Source organism: Amphiura filiformis, unplaced genomic scaffold (assembly GCF_039555335.1).
Source record: "Amphiura filiformis unplaced genomic scaffold, Afil_fr2py scaffold_48, whole genome shotgun sequence".
Taxonomy (NCBI): Eukaryota; Metazoa; Echinodermata; class Ophiuroidea; order Amphilepidida; family Amphiuridae; genus Amphiura; species Amphiura filiformis.
The window spans coordinates 490,251-516,135 of record NW_027305512.1 but is presented as its reverse complement, the minus strand read 5'-3'; the positions used below and the strand labels follow the sequence as shown (position 1 = coordinate 516,135).

General features: G+C 38.3%; 1 protein-coding gene across 2 annotated transcripts in view; it reads left to right on the top strand.

Moving 5' to 3' along the window:
- The window catches only part of LOC140144300 (nucleosome-remodeling factor subunit BPTF-like), a 65,390-nt gene that overhangs the window by 19,843 nt on the left and 19,662 nt on the right, over positions 1 to 25,885 (top strand). Inside the window, exons 4-9 of one of the 2 annotated variants that reach the window (XM_072166124.1) lie at positions 82 to 267; positions 11,531 to 11,910; positions 13,180 to 13,404; positions 16,005 to 16,149; positions 17,932 to 17,985; positions 19,575 to 24,014. In XM_072166124.1, the coding sequence (XP_072022225.1) occupies positions 82 to 267; positions 11,531 to 11,910; positions 13,180 to 13,404; positions 16,005 to 16,149; positions 17,932 to 17,985; positions 19,575 to 24,014 (5,430 nt within the window). The remainder of the gene's footprint in view (positions 1 to 81; positions 268 to 11,530; positions 11,911 to 13,179; positions 13,405 to 16,004; positions 16,150 to 17,931; positions 17,986 to 19,574; positions 24,015 to 25,885) is intronic. The other variant, XM_072166125.1, reaches the window with a different exon arrangement.

Genomic DNA, 25,885 nt, shown 5'->3' with positions numbered 1-25,885 from the left:
ATCAGAATAGTGTATATTTAGAAGCTGGTAATGTGACTGAATAAATTAAATATGTGTGCTTGTGAATATCAAATTTTGCAGAAAATAAAGACGAGGGAGAATCTCATGGTGTGATGACACGTTCTCGCAATCCCAACTACAAGCCTCCTCCACCTAAGAGCTCTCCATTTGTGAACTACTCCACCTCAACTCCTGTTAGGAAGGCTGTGGATTCGGATGATTCTGTCTTGGTTATCAATGCGAAGGGGGAGATCAAGAGAGTTGAGAGTAAGTTTGTATGTGTTTTTTAGGGTTTTTGTTGTTGTTTTGTTTTTGGTTTTTTTGGTTGATACATGTGTATGGTGAATAAAACCTGTTCATATTACACAGAGAGGAATCCAGACTCCAGTTGAATAAATTTCATGGGTCGAGGAGCTGCCATTCCCCATGGCCACAAATATGTTTTTATAACTGTATTTAATGATACAATGTAAGTAGACCAACAAAACTGGTAAAAGAAACAATTCAAAAGGTCTACACTGATTCTCAAACAAAGTTCCAAACAACACATCCCGATTAATATAAATCCAGATGGAAATTTACTGAATTTAGAGAATGCACGGTGCCCACCACCTGAAAGCAACCAAATGTTGTAAGCAACATCAACTTGTCACATGCATATTATAATGTAATGTAGTGCTGGTATCGGCAAGCATTTTCATTGTCGACAATTAACAAAATTAAAAAAGGCCTAATTAATAACACCCACAATCGTCCCACAAACCTGGGTTCAAAATTCAGCAACGTACACGACGGCACAACAGGCTGCGGGAATACCATGAAAGCGATACGAACTGACAATATAATGAACAGACATGAGATTTCTCCTAAAATATGACCGTAATGTTGCCGTACAATTATGATTGGCATTTCGCAACCCCTTGTCTTAGTACTGGACTGGTTGATGCATCATTTTAAGCCTAATTGTATAATTCTTTAAGGGGGTACTACACCCATTGCATTTTTTTTGCATTTTTTTGCATTTTCTGAAGAAATGAGAAAAAGAAATTGGACAAAGTGGTATGCAAAATGAAGGGGCAAATCTTCTCGTTCAATTGGTGGCATCAGTATCAATGACGCATACATGCTTCTAATGGTATAAGCCAAAAAGTGGTACATCATTGATGTTTTAAATTCACTTCATTTTGGAAAGCTTACTATCAACGGATTTCGTTACAATTTTGGATATGTGTTGCTAACACATTAGGGAAATAATGTTGATAGATGTAAAATGGGAATAAGTGGTCCCTGATTTCTTTTATGACTTCATGAACTTGGTGCTCCACAACTATCAAAAAACGAACCGCTTAAAATGCTTCTATTTTCAATGTTGAGCTATATTTTGTATTTTGAACTTAATGTTGATAGATGTAAAATGGGAATAAGTGGTCCCTGATTTCTTTTATGACTTCATGAACTTGGTGCTCCACAACTATCAAAAAACGAACCGCTTAAAATGCTTCTATTTTCAATGTTGAGCTATATTTTGTATTTTGAACTTGTTACCACAACCACACTACAGCAATGTTGAAAAAGATTGTATTTTTTGTCACCTATACCACCATATTAGGTATTTTTATGCTGTACTTTGGTTTTTAGTTTGTTAAGCGCCTTGAGACCCTCTGGGTTAAGGTGGTTCTGGACCCATTTTGGAAGTGCTCTATTTATGTTTTAAACATATTAATTGAGTAGGGCAGAGAACACTGATCCATATGCCTTTTGTTTGAAGCTAATCGGACATACGGTTTTCATAATACATACATTTTAAATGTCTTTGTATTGTATTGTTTTTATCAATAATCAATACAGTTAATGAGCTAATATGACTTGAAAGTGCTCATTAATATGTAATTTTTGCCAATATTTTGCTAAAATCCAATGCATAAATGTTCATAACATTTTTATTTAACAGAATATTGGTTTCAAACTTGGTCAAAGTGTTCCTAATGACTTCCAGATAATTTATGCATAATTAATGAGCTAGCCGCCCTAATTTGCATAATTAATTAGCATTTATGCAAATTAGCTCATTAATTATGCAAATATGCAAATGAGGGGGCTGACTTCACTATATAATACATTAGAACATATTAGAAACACTTTGACCAAGTTTCAGGGCAAAAGTATGCAAAATAAAAGTACCATGAACATTTATGCATTGATTTTTAGCAAAATATTGGCAAAATTACATATTAATGAGCCTTTACAGTCCTTTTAGCTCATTAACTATATTGATTATTGATAAAAACAATAAGATACAAAGAAAATATAATTTGATGTAGTATAGAAACCGTATGTCCGATTTGCTTCAAACAAAAGGCATATTGATCAGTGTACTTTACCCTACTCAATTAATCTGTTTAAAACATGCTCAAAGCATTTCCTTATTTCTAGAAAATGCATCCAATACCACCTTAAGGGCGCTATATAGGAGCCTGTTATTATTATTATTATTATTATTATTATTTCCGTAAGCTTCATTTTTGTGATTTTGGTAACTATTTTATATTTATTTGCCCAATCCATCTCAACTAGGCAATCTAAATTGTACTCACCATTTACATCCCAAGGTATTTTAGTATATCCACCTCACACATTTCCATTATATATCCAGTAACAGACAAAATATCAAAATGGATGCCTCATTATGACATGTATGATATCACAGACTATCACATGTATTCAGAATTGATGCCTGAATTTGACCTGAACCAATTGACCTATAACCTGACCTTTGATGACCTTATAGCCTTTTTTAATCTCTTTTCCTAACAACACATTATAGAAGATACATACATGTATGTAGTATTAAATTGTCTATGTGGAAGAGATTAGGCCTATTTAATTTAGCCAGTGTTATAATCAGTGAGTACATTTCTATAGATAGTATAACAAAGGATTTAATGTATTCTATTCATGTATTCTACTTGGACATGTTCAATAGAATAAATTATGGTTTGTTATGAAACACACATCTCAGTTACCAGGATACAGTAAACAAAAAAAATATATAGGGCTAAAATGATTTTCTAAAATGGTTTAAAACCACTTTGTATGTAGAGATATTTTATAAGTTCAGGACATGAGATGATGAACATATTTATATACTTTATAAAAAGAAGATGGGTACTGATGAAAATCAGGGTATTATATCGCCTTAAGTGTGCTAAAACTTGGAACAATGCAGCTTTCAATATAAAAACCACATTAATGTAGGTGAAAAATGTCAGGTGTGGAGGAACAGGCGGATGCAGTAATGGTGGTTTTTGGCAAAGTTTTTAAGCGTATCTTCATAACTATATGGCATTGGGCTGGTTAATGTATAATATTGTCAATATTATACCTGGGTATAATTACATGTAGGGAACAAAAAAACAATTTACAACATGGTATGGTCATGTCTTTTGGCATCGGGTGTACACTTTTTCTTATGTATCTTATTGTATTTTGAGCTAAAGTTACAATATAAAATGTTAAAACGTTAAATAATGTATTTTTATATAAAAGTGGAGACAGACTGGAGGAATTTTGTGAAGCTAATAACCTAGTCATTGGGAACACGTTATTTCAGCATCATCCACGGAGACTGTGGACTTGGATGAGCCCAGGAGATAGAACAAGAAACCAGATCGATTACATCATGGTCAGGAAGAGGTGGAGAACATCACTCCAAAATGTCAGGACACGACCAGGCGCTGACTGTGGTAGTGACCATCAGCTACTTGTAGCCAAAGTAAAACTAAAACTGAGAGCTAAGAGAGACAATGCACCACCTACCAGGTATGATGTTGACAACATTCCCACTCAATATTCAGTAGATGTGAAGAACAGGTTTGATAAGTTACTGAAAGTTAATGAAGAGGAGCAGATCCCAAATGAATTGTGGGAAGACATGAAAGAAGCAGTCCAGAGCACAGCAAAGAAGTACATCCCTAGAAAGATGAAACGGAAACAGCCGTGGATCTCTCAGCAGACCTTAAACCTAGCTGATGACAGGAAGAGAGCAAAGGCAGATGGAGGAAAGGAAGAATGGGCACGCTTAAACAAAGAGGTCTCCAAAAGTGTTAAGGAGGACAAAAGAAACTACATCGAAAGGAAGTGTGTGGAAATGGAAAGATGTAAGGGTGACTCAAAAAAAATAGCTTTTGGTATTGCCAAAGAACTTACCAAGAAGTGGACCCCAGGATGGATGTTATAAATGATGAGAAAGGTAACACTCTTACCGAAAGTGTAGACATCAAAAGGCGATGGGTTCAGTATAGTTCCCAGCTGTTTGAGGCACAAGATGACAAGGTGTATGTACAGTGTGAAACGCGTGAGGAAGAACCTCCACCATTGAGATCTGAAGTTGAGCTTGCCATGGAACAAATGAAAAATGCTAAGTCACCTGGCATTGATAATGTAGCTTCTGAGTTGTGGAAGGCAACTGGGAAAGAACGGATAGACCTAATGTGGCGTCTATGTGGTATCATCTGGAAAAAGAAGAAATGGCCGAGATACTGGTGCAGGGCAGTATTTATTCCACTGCCAAAGAAGGGAAATTTGAAAGAGTGTGCCAATCACCGGACCATCAGCCTGATTTGTCATGCAAGTAAAGTGCTTCTGAAGATCATCATCAAGAGAATGAAGAACAAAATGGAGCAGGAAATATCTGATGAGCAGGCAGGATTTCGTGAAGGAAGGGGTACTAGGGACCAAATTGTCAATATCAGGAATGTGATTGAGAAATGCAGAGAGCATAGACTTCCTCTTTACATGTGCTTCATAGATTACAGTAAAGCTTTTGACTGTGTTAGCCACCCTCAGATGTGGGAAACTATGAAAAAGATGGGTTTTCCAAGTCATCTTGTGGATCTGATCAGCTGCTTATATGAAGACCAAGAATCGGCAGTCAGAACAAGTAGTGGAGACACAGATTGGTTCAAGATTGGAAGAGGCTTACGACAGGGCTGTGTGCTATCACCAAACCTATTTAACATCTACTCTGAAGACATAATGAGAACAGCTTTGGAGGGGTTTGAAGGTGGAGTGAAGTTTGGCGGTACAAGAATTACTAACCTGAGGTACGCCGATGATACCACTCTTATTTGTAGCAGCAGAGTAGAGCTGATTGATCTTTTGAAGCGCATCAAAGAGGCCAGTGAAGAAAAACACCTTCTCCTGAACACAAAGAAGACAAAAATAATGGTTGTAGACAGAGAGAGAAAAAGTGATGAGTTTGTGATAGATGGACAACAGATTGAGGAGGTGAAGCGATTTGAATATCTGGGTTCAATGATTAACAACAGTGGTGACAGCACAACTGAAATTAAGAGAAGACTGGCTATTGCAAGGACAACTGTGCAGGGCATGTCAAGCATATGGAAAAGCAGAGGCCTATCCATTGACCTCAAGGTACGCCTACTTGCAGTGCAACTGTGTTTTCCATTGCCACTTATGGATGCGAGTCTTGGGCTATGACCAAGAATGATAGGAAAAGAGTAGATGCTTTTGAGATGTGGTGTTACAGGAGGCTTCTACGAGTGACATGGAAAGACAGGAGAACAAATTCCTGGATCCTTGACAAGATTGGTACAAGTCTAACCATCAGAAGCGGCATAATGGAGAGAAAGCTGAAGTACTTTGGCCATATTGTCAGGAAACATGGAGGTGTAGAAAAACAGATTTTGCAAGGGGCCATGGAAGGCAAGCGAGGAAGAGGGACGTCCACCAACATCTTGGACTAATGACGTGAAGCTGGTTTCTAACCAGGGAATGCAAGGTGCAACACACTTGGCATCGGATCGAGTGAGATGGCGTACTCTTGTGAAGACCACAGCAGCGCAGGAGATAGAACAAGAAACCAGATCGATTACATCATGGTCAGGAAGAGGTGGAGAACATCACTCCAAAATGTCAGGACACGACCAGGCGCTGACTGTGGTAGTGACCATCAGCTACTTGTAGCCAAAGTAAAACTAAAACTGAGAGCTAAGAGAGACAATGCACCACCTACCAGGTATGATGTTGACAACATTCCCACTCAATATTCAGTAGATGTGAAGAACAGGTTTGATAAGTTACTGAAAGTTGATGAAGAGGAGCAGATCCCAAATGAATTGTGGGAAGACATGAAAGAAGCAGTCCAGAGCACAGCAAAGAAGTACATCCCTAGAAAGATGAAACGGAAACAGCCGTGGATCTCTCAGCAGACCTTAAACCTAGCTGATGACAGGAAGAGAGCAAAGGCAGATGGAGGAAAGGAAGAAATGGGCACGCTTAAACAAAGAGGTCTCCAAAAGTGTTAAGGAGGACAAAAGAAACTACATCGAAAGGAAGTGTGTGGAAATGGAAAGATGTAAGGGTGACTCAAAAATAGCTTTTGGTATTGCCAAAGAACTTACCAAGAAGTGGACCCCAGGATGGATGTTATAAATGATGAGAAAGGTAACACTCTTACCAAAGTGTAGACATCAAAAGGCGATGGGTTCAGTATAGTTCCCAGCTGTTTGAGGCACAAGATGACAAGGTGTATGTACAGTGTGAAACGAGTGAGGAAGAACCTCCACCATTGAGATCTGAAGTTGAGCTTGCCATGGAACAAATGAAAAATGCTAAGTCACCTGGCATTGATAATGTAGCTTCTGAGTTGTGGAAGGCAACTGGGAAAGAACGGATAGACCTAATGTGGCGTCTATGTGGTATCATCTGGAAAAAGAAGAAATGGCCGAGAGACTGGTGCAGGGCAGTATTTATTCCACTGCCAAAGAAGGGAAATTTGAAAGAGTGTGCCAATCACCGGACCATCAGCCTGATTTGTCATGCAAGTAAAGTGCTTCTGAAGATCATCATCAAGAGAATGAAGAACAAAATGGAGCAGGAAATATCTGATGAGCAGGCAGGATTTCGTGAAGGAAGGGGTACTAGGGACCAAATTGTCAATATCAGGAATGTGATTGAGAAATGCAGAGAGCATAGACTTCCTCTTTACATGTGCTTCATAGATTACAGTAAAGCTTTTGACTGTGTTAGCCACCCTCAGATGTGGGAAACTATGAAAAAGATGGGTTTTCCAAGTCATCTTGTGGATCTGATCAGCTGCTTATATGAAGACCAAGAATCGGCAGTGAGAACAAGTAGTGGAGACACAGATTGGTTCAAGATTGGAAGAGGCTTACGACAGGGCTGTGTGCTATCACCAAACCTATTTAACATCTACTCTGAAGACATAATGAGAACAGCTTTGGAGGGGTTTGAAGGTGGAGTGAAGTTTGGCGGTACAAGAATTACTAACCTGAGGTACGCCGATGATACCACTCTTATTTGTAGCAGCAGAGTAGAGCTGATTGATCTTTTGAAGCGCATCAAAGAGGCCAGTGAAGAAAAACACCTTCTCCTGAACACAAAGAAGACAAAAATAATGGTTGTAGACAGAGAGAGAAAAAGTGATGAGTTTGTGATAGATGGACAACAGATTGAGGAGGTGAAGCGATTTGAATATCTGGGTTCAATGATTAACAACAGTGGTGACAGCACAACTGAAATTAAGAGAAGACTGGCTATTGCAAGGACAACTGTGCAGGGCATGTCAAGCATATGGAAAAGCAGAGGCCTATCCATTGACCTCAAGGTACGCCTACTTACGTGCAACTGTGTTTTCCATTGCCACTTATGGATGCGAGTCTTGGGCTATGACCAAGAATGATAGGAAAAGAGTAGATGCTTTTGAGATGTGGTGTTACAGGAGGCTTCTACGAGTGACATGGAAAGACAGGAGAACAAATTCCTGGATCCTTGACAAGATTGGTACAAGTCTAACCATCAGAAGCGGCATAATGGAGAGAAAGCTGAAGTACTTTGGCCATATTGTCAGGAAACATGGAGGTGTAGAAAAACAGATTTTGCAAGGGGCCATGGAAGGCAAGCGAGGAAGAGGACGCCCACCAACACCTTGGACTAATGACGTGAAGCTGGTTTCTAACCAGGGAATGCAAGGTGCAACACACTTGGCATCGGATCGAGTGAGATGGCGTACTCTTGTGAAGACCACAGCAGCGCTACACAGCGCCACCTGACACAGAGAGATATAAAAGTATTTTTCATACATGTTCTGAAAGGAAATTGCATGAGGAATCTGAATATTCCATTCAAAAAATTATTGGAGATAAAAAGAAAACATTTATAGCCAAAAGTTGCCAAAAATTATTTTTGAACTAACTTATTTTTGTGCACCCTGTATTATCACATGTTTACAAATGGCCATGTTGGGCACCAGTTATGTTGCATATGTGTATTTGTCAAACAAATCACATGCTTTTACAGGTTTGGTACTATAACTTCAAAGTTTACATTAGAACCCAATAAAAGTATATATTCTGAGAGCTTATACTCAGACGATTTCAGAAACCATACAATGGGAGTAATTATACAGGGTGACCCATATAATATACAGGGTGTAACAAGCAAAATAAGAATGAAAATATTAATTCAGTTAGGGGTGTCACCCTCGGCGTACATTGATAATGTAAAGTTTTGACACATGTTTAATATAGGTAACTTAATTGCCCACCTAGCCATATGGAACTTTTAGCGGTCAAGTACTTCAATTATGTAGATACAGGGTGGTCAAAAATCTGTCAATATTTATATAAATTTCTTTAAAACACCCCTTATCTGGCACTGGAGATGCAAATTTGCATGATTGAGGCATGTAACTAGATGTATACAATAAGCTCAACAATCCAGTTTTGAAAGTTAAAAGAGAATTCGACAAAGCGTTTTTGTAAAAAGGGACTTTTTGGATCAAAATTGAGCATGAGGGCGCTCTTTCAGATTTGTCGCAAACTTTCTATGTTTTACTAGTTTTTAGTTTTCTGAAGTAAAGAGGATCACAACCCAGGTCTGCTTAAGAAATTTGAGCCTTTTATCATGTTTTGTTTGTCAGTAGCATCCTTTTGAATGTTGCCTACATTAAATCACTATTAAATACATAGAGGTCAACGAACTTTATTAATGTAGCAACAAGTAATTAGTAATTTTTAATTGTCTAATTAACAAATACTGAGGCAATGAATGCTAAACATGATATCACTTGACTGAGATCAAGTACAGAAACAAGTAGAAATCCATCAATAATGTTTATTGAAGATCATGTGGCGGAGGTTCACCATTGTACAGCATTGTGATCCTCCGCCACATGAGCCACCCCTGACTAATTAGACTTAACGAGTTACAGTAATTAGTACAAATGAAAATCATTAATTTTGTTTCAGAAATTGAAAGACCAAAAAAAAAGAAAAAAAATAGTACTAAACAAGCTCATAATAAATATCAAATAAACAAGCTACATGCATGTAAACACGTCTTGATGAGTAAGAATGAAACAGAGTCGCCCTTTTTATGTGCCCAGTATAAAAAACATGACCTAATATACAATTTATTCGAGTTGCTGAACGTAAGCAAAATTAAACTGAAAACATATCCTCCAAATTTTATACATAAGGTGCAAACAATAAATAAAAGGACAAAATACAAATCTATGGTCAGCCTGTCAAAAAGTAAACAAAAGAGCAAATATAAAATAAGGGAAAATTTTGAAAAGCCACAGGCCTAACAAAAAGGATGAACCACAGTCAGTACCACCATCTAACCACCAGTACCCAAAACATTTACTTTACTTTATATTTAAACCTTTGTTGCCAATTTCTAGTGGTACAAAGTTGGCAACTTGTGGTGTACCACCATGCTGACTACAACTTCAGAGGTGACCAAAATCATCATTCTTCATTATGACGATTTGTGATTTCATCTCCCAATGATTTTTCGCGTTACAATTTTCTTTTAAAAAATGTATAAATGATCCATCCTGCCCATCATGCTGGAACGTAACCAGGCATGTAACCAGAAAGAGGATATGATACTTAAAATCTGGAAAATAATATGCGCTTAAAAAACGGACCAAAGTAATTAGAGTTGGGCGACTAAGTCGCCAATAGTCATTAGTCGCGACTATTACTGATAGTCGCGACTACGACTTTTGAAAACCAAAAGTCAACTAATGCAAGTATATTTTTGTGTTAAAAAATTGCCAGTTATTCACACCAAAACCAACCAAATACTAACATATAAACTGCGAAAAATGTGAAAAAATGTTAGTCATTGTCTTACCAATAGTAACACTAACCAACAAGTAATCATAAAGTCCATAAATCATCATTAAATTGGTGTTATTGACTTGTTGTCAAACTACTTTCCCACAAGATAAAAGCCGTCAAAAAACTCAAATTACTTAGAACTGTCGAACATCTCATTATGATTATAATTTATGCAGCGATAACAGGTGTAGCAGCGTCATAGCGTGCATGTACAGACCCAGGTTGGGTGTTTGTACCAACTAATGAAGGTATGAGATTATTTTAACTTTGGAGAAGTGTTTTCCAAAAGGGAAAATTTAGGAAAATATTATAAGATTAGAAGTACTTTTCACGTAATTTCAAAAAGCTATGCTTATTGTGGTAACAGAATATTTAGAAAGCAACAGGAAAATAAACAAATTAGCTGACAAACAGTCGTAATGTTGCAATGCCACCCCTGTAGCGACAAATGCAGTAGTCTAGATGAGATCAGGTGACGAGGTCGGAGGTGAAAGTTAATCGTACATGCACGATGCAACACGTTCATGAGCATACCATGGAAAATATGCACTGCCGCATCGGCATGTTTACATATTTTCATGCACAGCAAAACATGGAAACGAACGAAGATCGCTATTGGAATATTGAAGGTTTGAGAAATTATATGAAGTTTCTTGTGCTGTTGCTGGAAAGTGGCAAGTGAATTTAATTGAACAGAAAAGTTAGGCCTATATTACAGCATTTTACAGTCAAATATTTGCATCGCAAACGTGGGATACAGTGTAGCAATTTGTATCGCAACAGTGCTGGTTTGTGTAGCAAACTGTGATGCGATGCCGGCAATCACGGGTCCTGTAATCATGCATTATAAAATAATACTAAATTGCCACCAATCTTTCACCCGATTTTTCAGTCCAATTTTAACCATTATTATGTTTTGATGGATCCAAGTTGTGATAATATTGGATCCAAAACATAATAATGATAAAATTGATGCTTTTACGTAATATTTATTGGTCTCGCTATGAGTTTTAAAATATTGGACTCGACTACGCCTCGTCCAATATTTTAAAACTCATAGCTCGACTCAATAAATATGGGCTCAACCGATCCAATTTTATATCACAGATAGTCGCGACTATAGTCGTAGTCGCGACTATTTGCTGTCGACTAGGAAAAAAGTGATAGTCGCCCAACTCTAGAAGTAATGGAAAGTTGGAAACATCTGTTAAATCTGTTTTTGGGTGCTCATACCCCACTATAATGGGGAGCAAATTCTCACTGCCCAGACTCTTATCCCCTTGGAATGCTGAGGCTGGTTCCTATTGCCTGCGCTGGCATTAGTCAAATTATTCAAGTTGAATTTTGTCTTAATACAGGTAGAAAGGCAGAAAACCAATCCCTGGGATTGACAAACATCTCTATCAACGTTGGTGACTCTGATTTCCGTCTTGGAATGGAAGGTAACTACAAACTGTACAAGAATCAGTACAGCTGCAGTAGACTTGGTCTCAACAAACCGCAGCATGCTGAGCTACGGGACAAAACCAGATACCTCTCACACAAATTTAGTCTCACTCAGCTGTCGGAATTCAAGTGGAATGGAACGGTTTATGGCAATAAGATTCTCACAATATCTACGTTGCGCCTGAGCATCACCCAATTGGAGACAAATATCACCAAGCCGTTTATGCATACCAACTGGGCTGTACATAGAAATAACTGGATCAAAGCTGTACATATGTGTAACAAGCCACATGTAAGTAGAATTTATACCATTATGGTTTGAGTTCTGAAAATACAAGGCGTGCTACAAATCACACTCCTTGAAATGTTTAGGCGAGCTGTCAGGTGTGCTATAATTTGCACTTGTGGAAAAGCTAAGCTCTGGCCGATTTGTAAAGTGAACTATAAAACGCCCCGGGTGGGCGATTTTAAGGTGTGCCCTGCGGGAGCGTTGCACTCACTCACCTTAGAACTCAAAACCTGTACCATAATAATTAAATGAAAAGGATCTACAAGCTAGTGAAGATACTCAACATTAATTAGGATGTATTATCCCATGTATTTTCTGCTACCGATCATGGTCCCCAGGGGCACAAAATGTAAGTGTCATTATGGTGCTTCTCAGCATCTAAAGCAGCAATAGCCTTAGGACCAACAGGACCAGAACTTGGCATACTGATATCATTTGGTCCTCATACATGTATATTCTCATGGACGAGGGGTCAAAATAAATTTGTTATGAGGGGGCTATTTCCTTTTTTTAGCCAAAAAAGCCCTCTAATATTTTGTTTAGGGGCGATTTTTAGGTTCCAAGGGGCTACTTTCGTTTTACTTTGGAATATGAATTATAAGTTTGTCTTTTACTTACATTGTACCCGCAAAAGTAGATGAGAACCCATGATTTTCATACAGGTCTCCAGGGCCTGCATTGAGCTAACATTGTGTTGTTAAAGCTTCCAAATATGGTATCCTCTGATCTCAGAGGTCTCATTGAGGAAGCTTGACATAAAGGTTGACAAAACTTGGTGAAGGAGGTGATAGTGAATGTGAAGCTAATTGTAGTGCCTTAACAGAGCTGCATCCATTATTGAAGCTAATGGTTTGTGGTGTAAGAGTTGTAAAACGAACTTGATCGCTTCAGCTGAAAAAGTGAATGAGGAGGAAAGGAAAAAAACCTGCGAAAAAAAACAGACACTCGCTAACAAGAGATCAGGTTGGTCCGAGCAGCCTGGCAAAGTTGTAAGGCAGCCAATCAAGAATGCTGAGGGGAAACAAGCCCCGCCGCAGTTACTACCTCACAAGGGTGACATTGCTGATATGGCTGGAGCTGAGGTAATTAATACTAACTGCCTTACTCCCCCGAACAGCAAGAAAAAAATCCAGCCAAACCTAAACCAAACAGGGAGACCCCATGAGACCCAAAAATGCTTTTGAATAGACAAGTTATTAAAAACCGCACTTAATGTAGGTTTGGTTCACCCAGCACTATAATCATTCTGTTTTTATATTTTGCACTATATAGGAGTTTGCCCTAGCATTGTCTATCTTAGAATGTGCAATCAAGCCAGTCATCTTCAACCCTGTATGGTCAGAGACCCTTGGTCACACCACCTTGATGAGAACCACCGCCATGGAGAGGGAAGAGAAAAAAAAAGCAGACAGGAAGAGGAAAGATTATGATCCATATGATGATATTTATGCAGACAGAAGCACATGGGTCAAATGTAGCTTCCCTCTTAAACATTCGGTAAGGAAGCCACACTAGTTTACTGTGGAAGGGGATTTGTTTGGCTTATAATTGGTGAAAAAATGAGTCTCTTATAGACTCTTAACATCATGTATTGATATAGAAAGACATGCATGCAGTTGGGCCAGCATATTACACTAATTGCCTGTTGCATAATGCGTACCTTTTGCGCACTTATGTAAATTTACGGTAGCGTAACTTTGGACTTTATTGATGTACGAAGTAACGAAATCCGAATAATGTTCGCCAATTATAAGCCAAACTACTGCATTTGAGAGATTGTGATGTTTTCTGCATACACTGTACACCAGTTCATTGATTTACCTTGAGTATGTGTAGAAGTATATGGAGCCAATATATGCGATAAGTATCCAAGCCTAAGAACTAAATTAAATAAAACAAACAGATAAATGCAACCAAAGCAAAATGCAACGTATACAATGATGAATAGCTTACATGTACAAGAAGGTTTTTGTGTCGCCTGAATAATTCAGGAAGACACTAAAGTTTGTTCGGCTTATAAAAGTCATAGCTGCAATATCGGAACTAAAAATGTAATGGTGGAATTCAAGGTCTCATACTAAGGTCACATTTTTTACCAAGAAATGAATAAAATGGTCTTGCATGAACAATTGCAACCCAGTTGCAAGCTGACTTCAATCATAGCTGCACTATGGCAACTTTGATGTAGTGGTGGTTTCATGATCACATAGTGAGCTCAAGGTCATTTGAAGACAACTTGTAAAATAGGCTGAAAATGGCTTCACATTAATGTAGTTCAAGGTCACATGTTGAGGTAAAAGGGCATTTGAAGTCAACTTGTAGGGTTATCGTAAAAGCAGGCGACACTTGTGGTTTGAGAATCCCTTGTTCTGTAAAGTTTTTGGTATGGCATTCTATATTTTTAGTACGATCTGAAAACTCTTTACTGGTCTCTTCTGCAAGAGATCTTATTCTGCAGTATTGCCATAACAAATCGCAATTGAGCCATTCTTCTGGAACGTTTATGACCAAAAAGCTTTAAAATTTGAAATTATTTCGCTCTAGTTTTTTACATACTGTACTAACCTGGGGTTTATTGATCGATGTAACATTAGTTTAGTTTTGGAGCAGTGGTCAAATAAAGATAGGTAATGTTGTTACATTGTAATATGGAATATAGTTTGTAGGATAGATGCTTTGAAGCTCCTGTATTTTGTTTTGTTACCTCTGGTAACTTGTATGACATTTTGTATTTGCTTGTACATGTATGCTAATTTATGTGTGAAAAGTGTGGCTTGTGAAAGTGTTTCTGTAGTTACTAATAATGCTATGAATGTTCTTGTGAACAAACTTATGTTTATATAGCCACTTAAAAAGTTTTTCCAGGAACTGTTTGCAGCGACTCAAGTGGCCCAATTGCATTTGTTGTGACAGTTTTGTGCTTGCTTGCTGTTTGGTATCATTTCCCATTCATGTATGGGTTAATCCTGATGCGGTCCAATGGTAGCAGGTGCAACATAATATTTGATTTTCAATATTTGACAAAACTTCTGAAAATCATATTTTAACTGGGTTAGTAAATCTACATTACATAGATGTTCATATCACCATGCTTGATTACCTTATGTATTCAACATAATTGTCCGATACCAGTGGTAATGGATGAAATTTAGTTAAGTGGATGCAAATCCTTACATTATGTATTCATATAAAAATCTCAAAAAAAGTAACTAACCCCCCTTAAATAATGGCAATTATTCTAAAACGGGCGATTGTATTTTTAAGGCAGTGATTCAAGCTGTTCAATAGAAGTAAAAGTATTTAAAATGTATATTTAAAAGCTTTACATAAATACATACATTAAATTCTTATAAGGCGCAATATCCAGTATGATCAAGGCGCCATACAAAATACAACAAATAATGCCACATGAAATATAATACAAAGCAAAAATACAAATTCAGATTAAAACAAATGAGTTTTCAAGAGTTTTTTGAAAACTGCAATTGAGCCGGCATTTCTTACATGCTGCGGAAGTGAGTTCCAAAGTGATGGGCCTGCAACAGAGAAGGCTTGTTCACCTATACATTTCTTTGAATAAAAACCTCGAACTTTTAGGTTTTTCAATAGCAGTTTTTCTCTGGTTCCAACCTTGAATAACAAGAAAGTAAAGTTAGGATCTAAAACTTTGTTAATTACAGTATTACAAATAAAAAAATTTAAAACGTTTATTACAGGTATCGGGTTACCCGCCCGAAATTCTATTGATTTGTATTCAGTATAATGGAAGGAAATATGTGTAATGATATCTGAGTGTTTTTGTTCAGTATTGTTGCAAGTGCAACTTTCAAATCTGGACCTCACTACATTATTTGACCGGTGTTTTATTGTTTTCTAGGCTATCGTAACAAATAAGGTGTCAAAATGTGCAGAAATATATTCTGCTTCCAACGCATTTTACAGATTTGTAATACAATAGCCTGTTTTTGAATATTTATATTGGCCATTATTTAAAAGTGAATAGTTAGTTTTTTTAGATGTTTACTTCCAATTCTTTGGTTCTTAGTGGATTCTGTAATGAAAGCATCCAAACATGTTATTTGTTTTTGTTGTTGTAGATTTGGAAATGGAAAGGAGAAGAGTACCGTATCACAAGTGGTGATGGCTGGATGTGGATTAGTAAAACAAGGAGACGGCGACAGTTGCCTGCACCTAGTCCAGCTAAATTGTGTGTGGATGCAAGCACTAAGAAAGCTATTGAAGGTAGGAGAATGAGTGTCATGTTTGGAAAGCTTGTTTTGGTTGTAACTAGTTTGATTGCTGCTGTGATGTGGCTGACTAACCCTTGTACCAAACTCTGTTGAAACCTGCTTATCTATATTGTATTTTAGAAAGGATATTATACAGTGTAGGGTATATTATCATGTGTGAGGCAAGAAAGATGGGTGTTATGCATAGATTAAAGAGGTACAGATAGTGCACCAACAGCTCCCGTGAAGAATATCGCATATTCATGAGGGCTGATCTGAGGGTATATACATCTGTGGAATTATGTACACAGTGTTGCGTGCCTACCATAGTTTCTTTATAAAGGTATGTTTATAGTTCTATGATGCCTATAAATGCTTTTATGAGAAAGATGTCAAAGACTGCGCTTTGAAAAATATGCCACAAAGGTGCAGAGTGGACTTGCATAGCATTTTATGCATACACTTGATGGAATGATTGACCCTGGTAAGCAGATGATGCCGTCCAAACTTTGCCATGTGGTGAATCGTCTGTTAGACTATGGTTGTGTATACTCATTTGTCTTACACACGTTTTATTGAGGTCATTGATTTGCCAAATACAAGCTATACTGCTTGTATTTCTAGTACCTTCCTTGGGTAAATCATGAGCATTCCCTCAGAGTACTGACCTACACATTCAGATACTCTTTCCTGTACTTCTACATGATAATATGCCAAGATGTTGCTTATATGTTTATTCTATGCCATTGCTTAACATGTTTTCTTATGCACTTGTTTCCACCAAATTTATAACAATCAATTCCTTAAAATGGTTTTGTTGAGTGTAACTGTCCATATTGATCATTGATGATACTTGCAACTTAACTTCCACCTTAATGGAGACCTTTGTTTTAGGTCAAAATGATCTGAAAGGGATGTTTTTCAATCAAAAACTATTACTGTAAATACTCTAATACCATACAGATTCAATTATATAGTTTGGAAATTTGTCTTCATTTTTTCGAAAAAAATTGTCAAACAAAACAGCACATGAAAAAGGCAATTTTGTTTCGATATCCAGTAAGAATTGCACGTCATAATTGTGTATTTGTTTAAAAATTATATTTTGAAAAAATGAGAAAACCTCCCCTAGATTTTGATGTGCTCTAAATGATAGTGCAAAAAGTTTTCCATTTGCTTGCGCATTTTTCAAGTTATCTTGTCACAAAAAATTGTGCAATGTTGTCAAAAGTGAACTGAGATATCAATGTTTCGGTAAAAAAACTGTCAAAATTATGCACAAAATGCCCTTATATTTTAAAACGGAAATTTGTTATTATTTATTTTTTTTACTTTATATTTTCTGCAGTTTTTAAAGAATTCTAGCAAATTACTGGGCATAGGGTTAAACTAGGTCAGTATGGTATTAGTAATGGTTTCAAGTCCATGTTCGATATTAATTGATTGGATTAAATTTGTCTTTGCACTCAACAAGAATGATCAATTTTGTGAGATAAAATAATTATGAATATATATAAAACACAGTGAAAGATAATTGGTGCACCAATATCGTTTCACTCTGTTACTGTATTTTAAAAATACAAACCCAAAAAATTTTACCAGAAGACCATGAAAGAAAACTTGTTGTTGCTTAAATGCATATATATTGGCTGCTTTTGTGGGGATTTTTGTGGCAAAAGGGATGCAATTGTATGCAATGTGCATGTTTAAACAGTGTGAGCCAGCTTACCTTGTGTTTTGATGTGCTGATTGCTAATTAATGTGCATGTAAGTTGGTATTTGTAATCTCTTTCAGCTGGTTACAACCTTGTGTTGAATGGTATTGCTGTGCCAAAGCATGTCTTACATGGTGAGCTCTCTCTCTCTCTCCTTTTCCCCTGTGTATTCTTTGTGTACTTGTAATTTATGCATTTATTTCTGTCTACCCTTGCAAACACATGGGTCTTGTAGGGCATACATTGGTGCCATTCTGTTGGCTTGACAGCATGGTGTCACTCGCATTAGCTTGCTTTATCAATTGGCTATTTTTAGCTGTTCCATGTCACACCCTCTGACATAAAGGGATGCTTACTATTGCACTCTATGTGGGAAATCACAAAACGTGCTATATCATAAATGACACAATTCCAAAGGTTTTTAAACAGATTTTTTTTATCAGGGGACTCAACTCCCTAAAGAATGCAAATTATTAGTTTCTATGCTGAGATAATTGACTGAATCTGTACCGGGCCCTGTACAAAACCAGTAGGGATTTTGAGAGATGACATAGATGTGCAACGAGTAAGTGTGATAGATGGAACAACCCTGACCAAGAGAATATTACATGTGTTTGCTTGTGAAACTGAAAGATGTACAAACAACACCTATTAGTATTGCGTTTCTACCACACACTCAGAGGCCTATTATGTTGCACATATAAAGTATTAGGCTGATGTTATGGAAACTTGATTCATTATATTGATTTCTGGATATAGGAGGACACATTCTGAAGTTGCTGAGCTGAGGGCTGCGAAACAAGTTTTTCAGTTTCATCCACTTTTTAAAAATTTACCTGCCCGACATTACATCACATGCCACTGGCATTTGGGTGTGTGTTAAAGTAGATCCCTGAATGTCAAGTGATACAACAGTTCACTATGTTGCATGTACAGGAGGTGTCTCACACACACAAGTTTGTCATATCTGCCTTATTTGTTTAAAGAGGAAGCCCCCCTGCCAGAGCAGTTCTGGGGTGAACCAAACCTGTTTGGTTATCAAATTAATCAGTGACAAGGTTATCTCTGAATTTGACAGGTGTTAATTGATGCAATAACATTAAAACATTAATTAGCACCTGTTAAATTCAGAGATAACCTTGTCACTGATTTAATTTGATAACCATACAGGTTTGGTTCACCCCAGAAGAACTGCTCCGGCGGGGCTTCCTCTTTAAGAACACAAACAATTTCCTTCTTTACTCTAAACTAACATTTTGCATGGCTGTACATGCACCAATTTCACAATAAATTATTCTCTGCTTTTCTGTGCTTTTTTTTGCATACTAACATGCATGATTATTTAATAGGCTGGTGAGATGTCACCAAATAACAATAATGGTATTAATCTGCCTATTTTAGTACTGTTCAAACTATAGTCCCAGAGGCTTATTCTATCTGCTGGTATCTAATCAAGCTGTGGAATATCATAATATAGCTGTTTTAAGGTAAACTGGTGCATCCTTGAACATGGTAAAACTTAATTGGAATAAGTATCACTACTTGAGATGATTTGGGATTAGCACAGCAACTTTCAATTTTATGTTAATTTGTCATATATACTACCACTGGATGCACAATGTTCAAAGCTTAGCATAATATATATTTAATTGCAGTCAGATTAAGTTATTTAAAAATACATAAAAACTTTCTCATTATGATTGCAACTTTGCTTTTCTTGTAGATGGAACAAACCAGATTCCAGACACACCACTGCCAGCAAAACCAGACAAGAAGCCAAAAATGCGTCCAAGACGAGGACCTCCAAGGTCCAGAGGCCATGTGAAGCATTCAGGAACAGATGTGGGTTCTGTTCTATATCAACAATATCCAATGTCAGGAGAAGGTGATGCACCATCTGCAGTACAGGGTGTAGGTGAGGCTGCAGATGAGAAAGTATCAGTGGAGACTGAAGATGCAAAAATGGATGTAGAAGATGCTTCATTGGGTGAGATACATGAGTTGGTGGACAAGAAGGATGAAAAGAAGACTGAGGAAAAGGTAGACGACAAGGAGGAAGTAATGGATACGTCTGAAAGTAAAAGCAAGGAATCGGATGATGTCAAGTCTTCGGATAACAAAGTTGAGGATGTCAAAGACAATTCTAGTTGCAAAGAGGGATCAGTGCAGATATCAGAGAAGGCGATGGAAACAAGTGATGTAGCCATGACAGATGAAACTGATGAGAAAGTGTTACCTCAGAAAGAAACCTTATTACCTTCAAATAAGGAATCATCAACTGATACTAAAGTAGTGCCAAAGACGGAAGATGGTGATCAGACAAAAATAGAATCTTCAGATGCAGATAAGATAGTGGTGTCAGAAGATGTTTCTGAAGATAAGTCACAAACAGAAACAGTGAAGAAACCAAAGATTGATGCTCCAACAACCTGGGATGAGATAGATATCAGCATTGCTCTCAAGACTCACACTCTATACAAAAAGATTCCATATCGATCCAAACTAGAAGGATTTCTGGACCGGCGCATGAAGCAGCAACAAGCTGAGCAACAAGAATTTCAGAATCAATTGAAACGCTATGAAACATATCAAAAGGCACTCAAAGATAAAGAACAGTTGGAGAAGTTGCTTGCACAGGCTAAGAGTATACTCTCAAAGAAGAAGACTGAGTTGAGTGGAGTTAAATTGATCACAAGTGCACAGGATAAAAGTTCAGTAGCTCCTCTAACCAGTACAAAACTTGTCAAGAATGAAGAAAAACCAATAACTTCAACACTGGCCACTGGAGCTGTTGCGGCTACAGTGGCAAAGCAGCAACAGGAAGTCAGAAAAGGGCTTTCCCCAACTAAATTTCATTCATCTAGTCTTGGCTTGGTGAATACTACTCCGGTGAGCCCAGTTGCCAAAGTTGTTGGAAGTGGTGGGTTAACTAAGTTGCCACAAGTAGGTGGACAATCTAGTATTGTGCAAACTGTCAAACCTGCAATAGAAACTATCAAAGCTCAAGGGGAAAATCAAATTCAGACAGTTCAAAGTACTGTTAAATTGTCACCAGCTGTGAAAGGTGTAGAGGAGACGAGCCCTGTTAAGCCAGCTAAAGTGGTAGTACAAGTCTCACAAGCCTCATCAAGTGATGTGAATCAAACCTCACCAAGTGATGTGAAATCAAAAGAGGAAGCATTAACAAGCAACCAATCAGCAGAACGTGCTGGAATATTTGCTGTGTTGAAAAGTCCTACAAAACCTGAGGCTGGAGCTGAATCTGTAGGAGAAACTGCTTCAACACCAGCAGCTGTGCCATCTTCAGACACAACAAATCCAAGAATAGTTTCCAGTAGATCAACTGAATTCCACAAACCAACTTCTACAAAAGTGCCTACATCATTCCAAGCTGCCTATTTGAGCATGCTGGCTAGTGTGAGTAGTTTACCAGGGATAAAAGCTAAAAGTGGTGAGAGCAAGGATAGTAAAGAGACACCTGTGAAAGAAAGAGTGGTGTCCACTCAGCCCAAACCTGATGAAGCTAAGACATTGCCAGAAATGCAGGGAAGAGAAGCAGGTAATCTCATCCAAGAAGCAAGTGGTCTTTCTGAGAGGGGAGTGTCTGCACTAGTAGATACTGCAGATCACACCACAGAAAATCTGCATGAGAAATCTGTAACTAAACTTGAGTCTGCACAAGATAGTGATGAGACTACAGTGTCGGTTCCGCAAGAACAAACTCCTAAATACAGTGTTGATTTACCATTATTAAAGGAAGAAATAAGAACTGTTTCAGAAAGTATGCCAGTAGATGAACAGTCTGTGTGTATGAAGCCATTTGAAACAGAAAGTGAAAAAGTGGTTTCCAAAACACTAGCCATGGAGTCTTCACATGTGGAAGATATCAAGGCTGAGACAGCAATGGGAACAAGCACAGCTGCTGATGTAAAGAGTTCAGAACGTGGTGTTGATGAGAAAGTATTGGAACAAGGCACTAATGGTGCAAAGTTGGACGAGTTGACAGCAGGTGAAAATAATCAGGGTACGTCACAGTCTTTGGTCACGACAAAGGGAGAAAAATCTGCCACAAGTGATGTCACAAGTGACGTCAGTGACGTCACTGTGCTCTCAACGGGTGAAGAATCTAAAAAAGCCATAGAAATTTCCAGTGCAAAAGTGAGCGGTGGTTTTACAACTGTAACAATTCGGAGGACTGCAGGAGCAGGTTCCCTAATAGACATAGCTCGCTCCAAGTTAGTTGATACACCTTCAACATCGTCCCAAAATGCTGATTGCAACCATCAAAGTGCCGTAACGGATGACAGTAAAATTGACTCTGCAGCCAAGGAAAGTAATGCTGCCTCTGATGCTGTACCAGAAAATGCTAATTCAAATTCTTGTGGAACAAGCCATGGATGTAATCCAGAGTCCCCAGCTGTGAGTCAGACTCATACTACAGGTACAGTTATAACAGAAGCATCCAGTGTAGATACAATAGCAGCTACTTCGTCATCCTCGTCATCTTCCACTTCTGCAACATCTACCTCCACACCGTGTGGAACAAGCATGGGTTGCGGCACTCCTCCACAAAGTCCCACAAGGGTTGGTCCTTGCGGGACCAGCCTAGGGTGCAATACACCGCCACAGAGTCCAACTACAACAACTACTGCACAGAGTACAGGAGAGATTGAAACGCCACAAAGCACAAATTGCAATCATACACAGAACAATGTAATATCATCCGGTCCTGAGGATGCCAGCAAGACTACTACTGTCACCTCATCATCTGAGTGCAACCATAAGGACACGACTCCTGAGACATCAACTGCATCAAATTTACTGGCTAATGTAGGTAGTGCCACTACTAGTGCACCATGTGAAGCCCCTGCTGCAACGTCTACTTCACGAACAAGCGCATCAGAAACAGAAAGAACTTTGCATTGTATTGAAGAAAAAAGTCAAACTATATCAAGTTCAGAGAGTGTAATTAATATTTCATCTTCCAGTGTGGATGATAAGAATTCTGTTTCTAGAACTGATATAAATAGCACCAAAGAAGCAGCAAACTCAAGTGTGGATGATAAATTGGTAGCAACATCATCAAATCCTCAGTTATCAGAGTCAACAAAGACAGAGGACAGGGGTAATGATGGACTGTCAGCCCTTTTACCACCCCTTGCTCCTATCACCAATAGGGATGCAGCTAAAGCAACTAGTGCAGATGCTCCTTCAATTGCCAAATCCATTGCCCCAATTGATTTGCCATCCTCAAACAATGCTTCCTCAACTGGTGCTTCAGGAAAAGCTAACTCCAATATTACCCAATCTGAGACGATAGCAGATGATACCAAGACAGAACAGGAGACCAGCACTACTAGTACTACCATTGTGACTACAACAGTGGTAACGACTACCATTGCAGCACAAAAAGTGGTGACAACAACCACTACAACAACTGGAGGTAAAGGGAAAGCATTGAAGGTAGAGAAGACGATATCAGCATCGGAGGCATTAACAAAAATGGTTCATGCATCCAAGATGGCTGCCACCACACAAGGGGGTAAAACCACAATGGTTCAGTTTTCACAGACAGCACTTGAGACACAGATAAAAAAGCTTGAGGAAGGGGTACTTCTTGAGTCTGTAGCGTATCCGAAAAGAAAAACTTCAACAACAGGAGGCATATATTTGGCTTGTAAATACTCAAAGAAGAAAGCAATAAAGAAAATCGCAAAACCTTTGCCACTATGCCGTAAATTTGCAACACGGAGCAAGCAAAAAAGTATACTGGTGTTACCGCCTCAAGAAATAATGAAACTGGGCCGACGTGCAGGCCACTATGAAGTTGAGGGTTTCAATTACAATGCTAAAAATGTGGGCAACTATTGGCCATATCCTGCACCCAGACCAACTTTCAGGATATGTTGGAGATACCGAGTGCAAAAGCTTAAATCCTTCGCAGAGCGTTGGAGTAATGCTGCGCATTTTGTATGGGCGTGTATACGATGGGATGACCTGTCTATAAAGCCACCACATGGTAGTGTGAACACAACATCAACGGAGACGGAGGTGATCAAGACAGAATTGGTTGATAAGCGAGATGTGATGCCTAGTGGACTGAAATCAGAGTACCTGATGAGGAAGATCATAACACCTATCAGAACTGAAAATGAAGACAGGGGTGAGTATTGTACTACAATCATGTTTATTATAATCTAAATTGAAAAGCTAAAGATGGATTTCAATTTTCATTCTAAGGCTAGGATTTTGTGGGCAAATTTGTGAGCAGGTACCATTTATGTAATTTACGGGCAAGTATCACCAGGGATCAAATTATAAATTGGCACTTAATTTTTGTTTAAATTTTCTCCAAACAGTTGTGTGTGTGTGTACTACATATGTAGCAATGCTATTTATTGCAAATATATACATGCAAAATAATGTAAACAAGTTAAACAACAGCTTTGTTTGACATTTAACTAGATGGCCTCTTATAATTGGATTTGGTGGCTAGGGGCCTCACCAAGTTATGGTGCCATTGAACTTGTCAGTCAAACTTTTTATTCAAACTAAGCCAGAGCAAGGCTTGTAAATATAATAAATGATGACCTTCAGGTAACCTGCACCAAAAATTCCAACTGGGAATCCAATACACGGACCCTTCCAATCTGTAGGCAATATGCCTTCCAGTTCCCAGTACTTTGTGGGAATTCACTTTTACCGATCCTGGGTCACGCGATCTTTCTATATACCACGTCCATGTTCTCTCAGCTTGGCAGCGCGGGGATATTTGAAGAGGCTTCCCTAGATAAATAAGTCCGAGTCGATTGCTTGTCTTTTATTATTGCGCGTACCATGGGTCTATCAGACGCGTGCCAGTTGAGCTCAATACCTCTCAGTTGTTGACAAGTGTCCCATCCGATCTTGCGTCACATCCCGCGACATAGCTTTGTGCTACCATATTTGAATTGAAACTGGGGCAGGGCTTTCGTAATTGACATCGGAATCCCCGGGCTTTGTTGAACGATTATTTGGAAGGGAGATTTCAAACAGATTGGTCCAGTCGAGGAATCAGCGCTCAATGGACTTTCGCGTTCACTAATAATATGAGTATGTTATATTACGTGTGTGTAATCAGTGGCGTCGATTTGTGGATGTAGAGTAATGGGCCTTTGGCATTGAGAAAACTAAGGGGGGGGGGGGCTTACAGGACTTTGGCATTTTTTCATAGGGCATTATGTAATTATTTATTGTTACATTATCCAGAGATTGAACCGAACCGAGACTGGGCCAGTCTAGATTGTTTATAACTTTATGACATAGCAGTGCAGTTAGCTCTATTGGTTAAGGTGCTAGACTCATGTCATGTGTGACAGTACAGTTTGAGCCCCTGCAAGGTCATTTTTTACTGTCATTGAAATTTTGGCTAGCTTGTGATTCCGCAGAACAAGGAACTTGCTGCAAATTATCCTGGTCTACCCATACAAAACCGAGGGAGGGAGTTGATCATGGCCAAAATGGTTATTCCATATTGGCTGCATCATTTTAGCTGCATCTCTCAATAATGATGTAATGTGTGTCTAGGGCTAAAGTGGTTAGTCAGTGGCTTTATATAAAGTGTAGTGATCCTATGTAACTGACATAGAAATCTGCGGCTTTTCACTCAAAGTCATTCATTTTTTGTGTTTTTATCCATTTTTTGCACTCTGTCACCGAATAGATAGCCATTAGCCCTTTCGAGATATGGCGGACACAATAAGATGGTGCTGCATGAAGTGGGTAAAGTCTCTTGAATTTGCCGGGTTTTACCCAGATTGAAGACTGGCCTCCTTTTGTGTACTGTACGCCATACTTCGAAAAGGCTAATGATAGCCCAGATCACAAAAATAATATAAAACTCAACTTAAGTACTAATACTTGTAAATGTTAGTTGTTAGAATTAACATTGTTACATTATTGTTTATTACGTTATCCAACAAAAAGGTTGTGCATAGATGCCCTGTATTATTGTATTATATTCATATGATCGGTATGTGTGTATATGAATCAAAA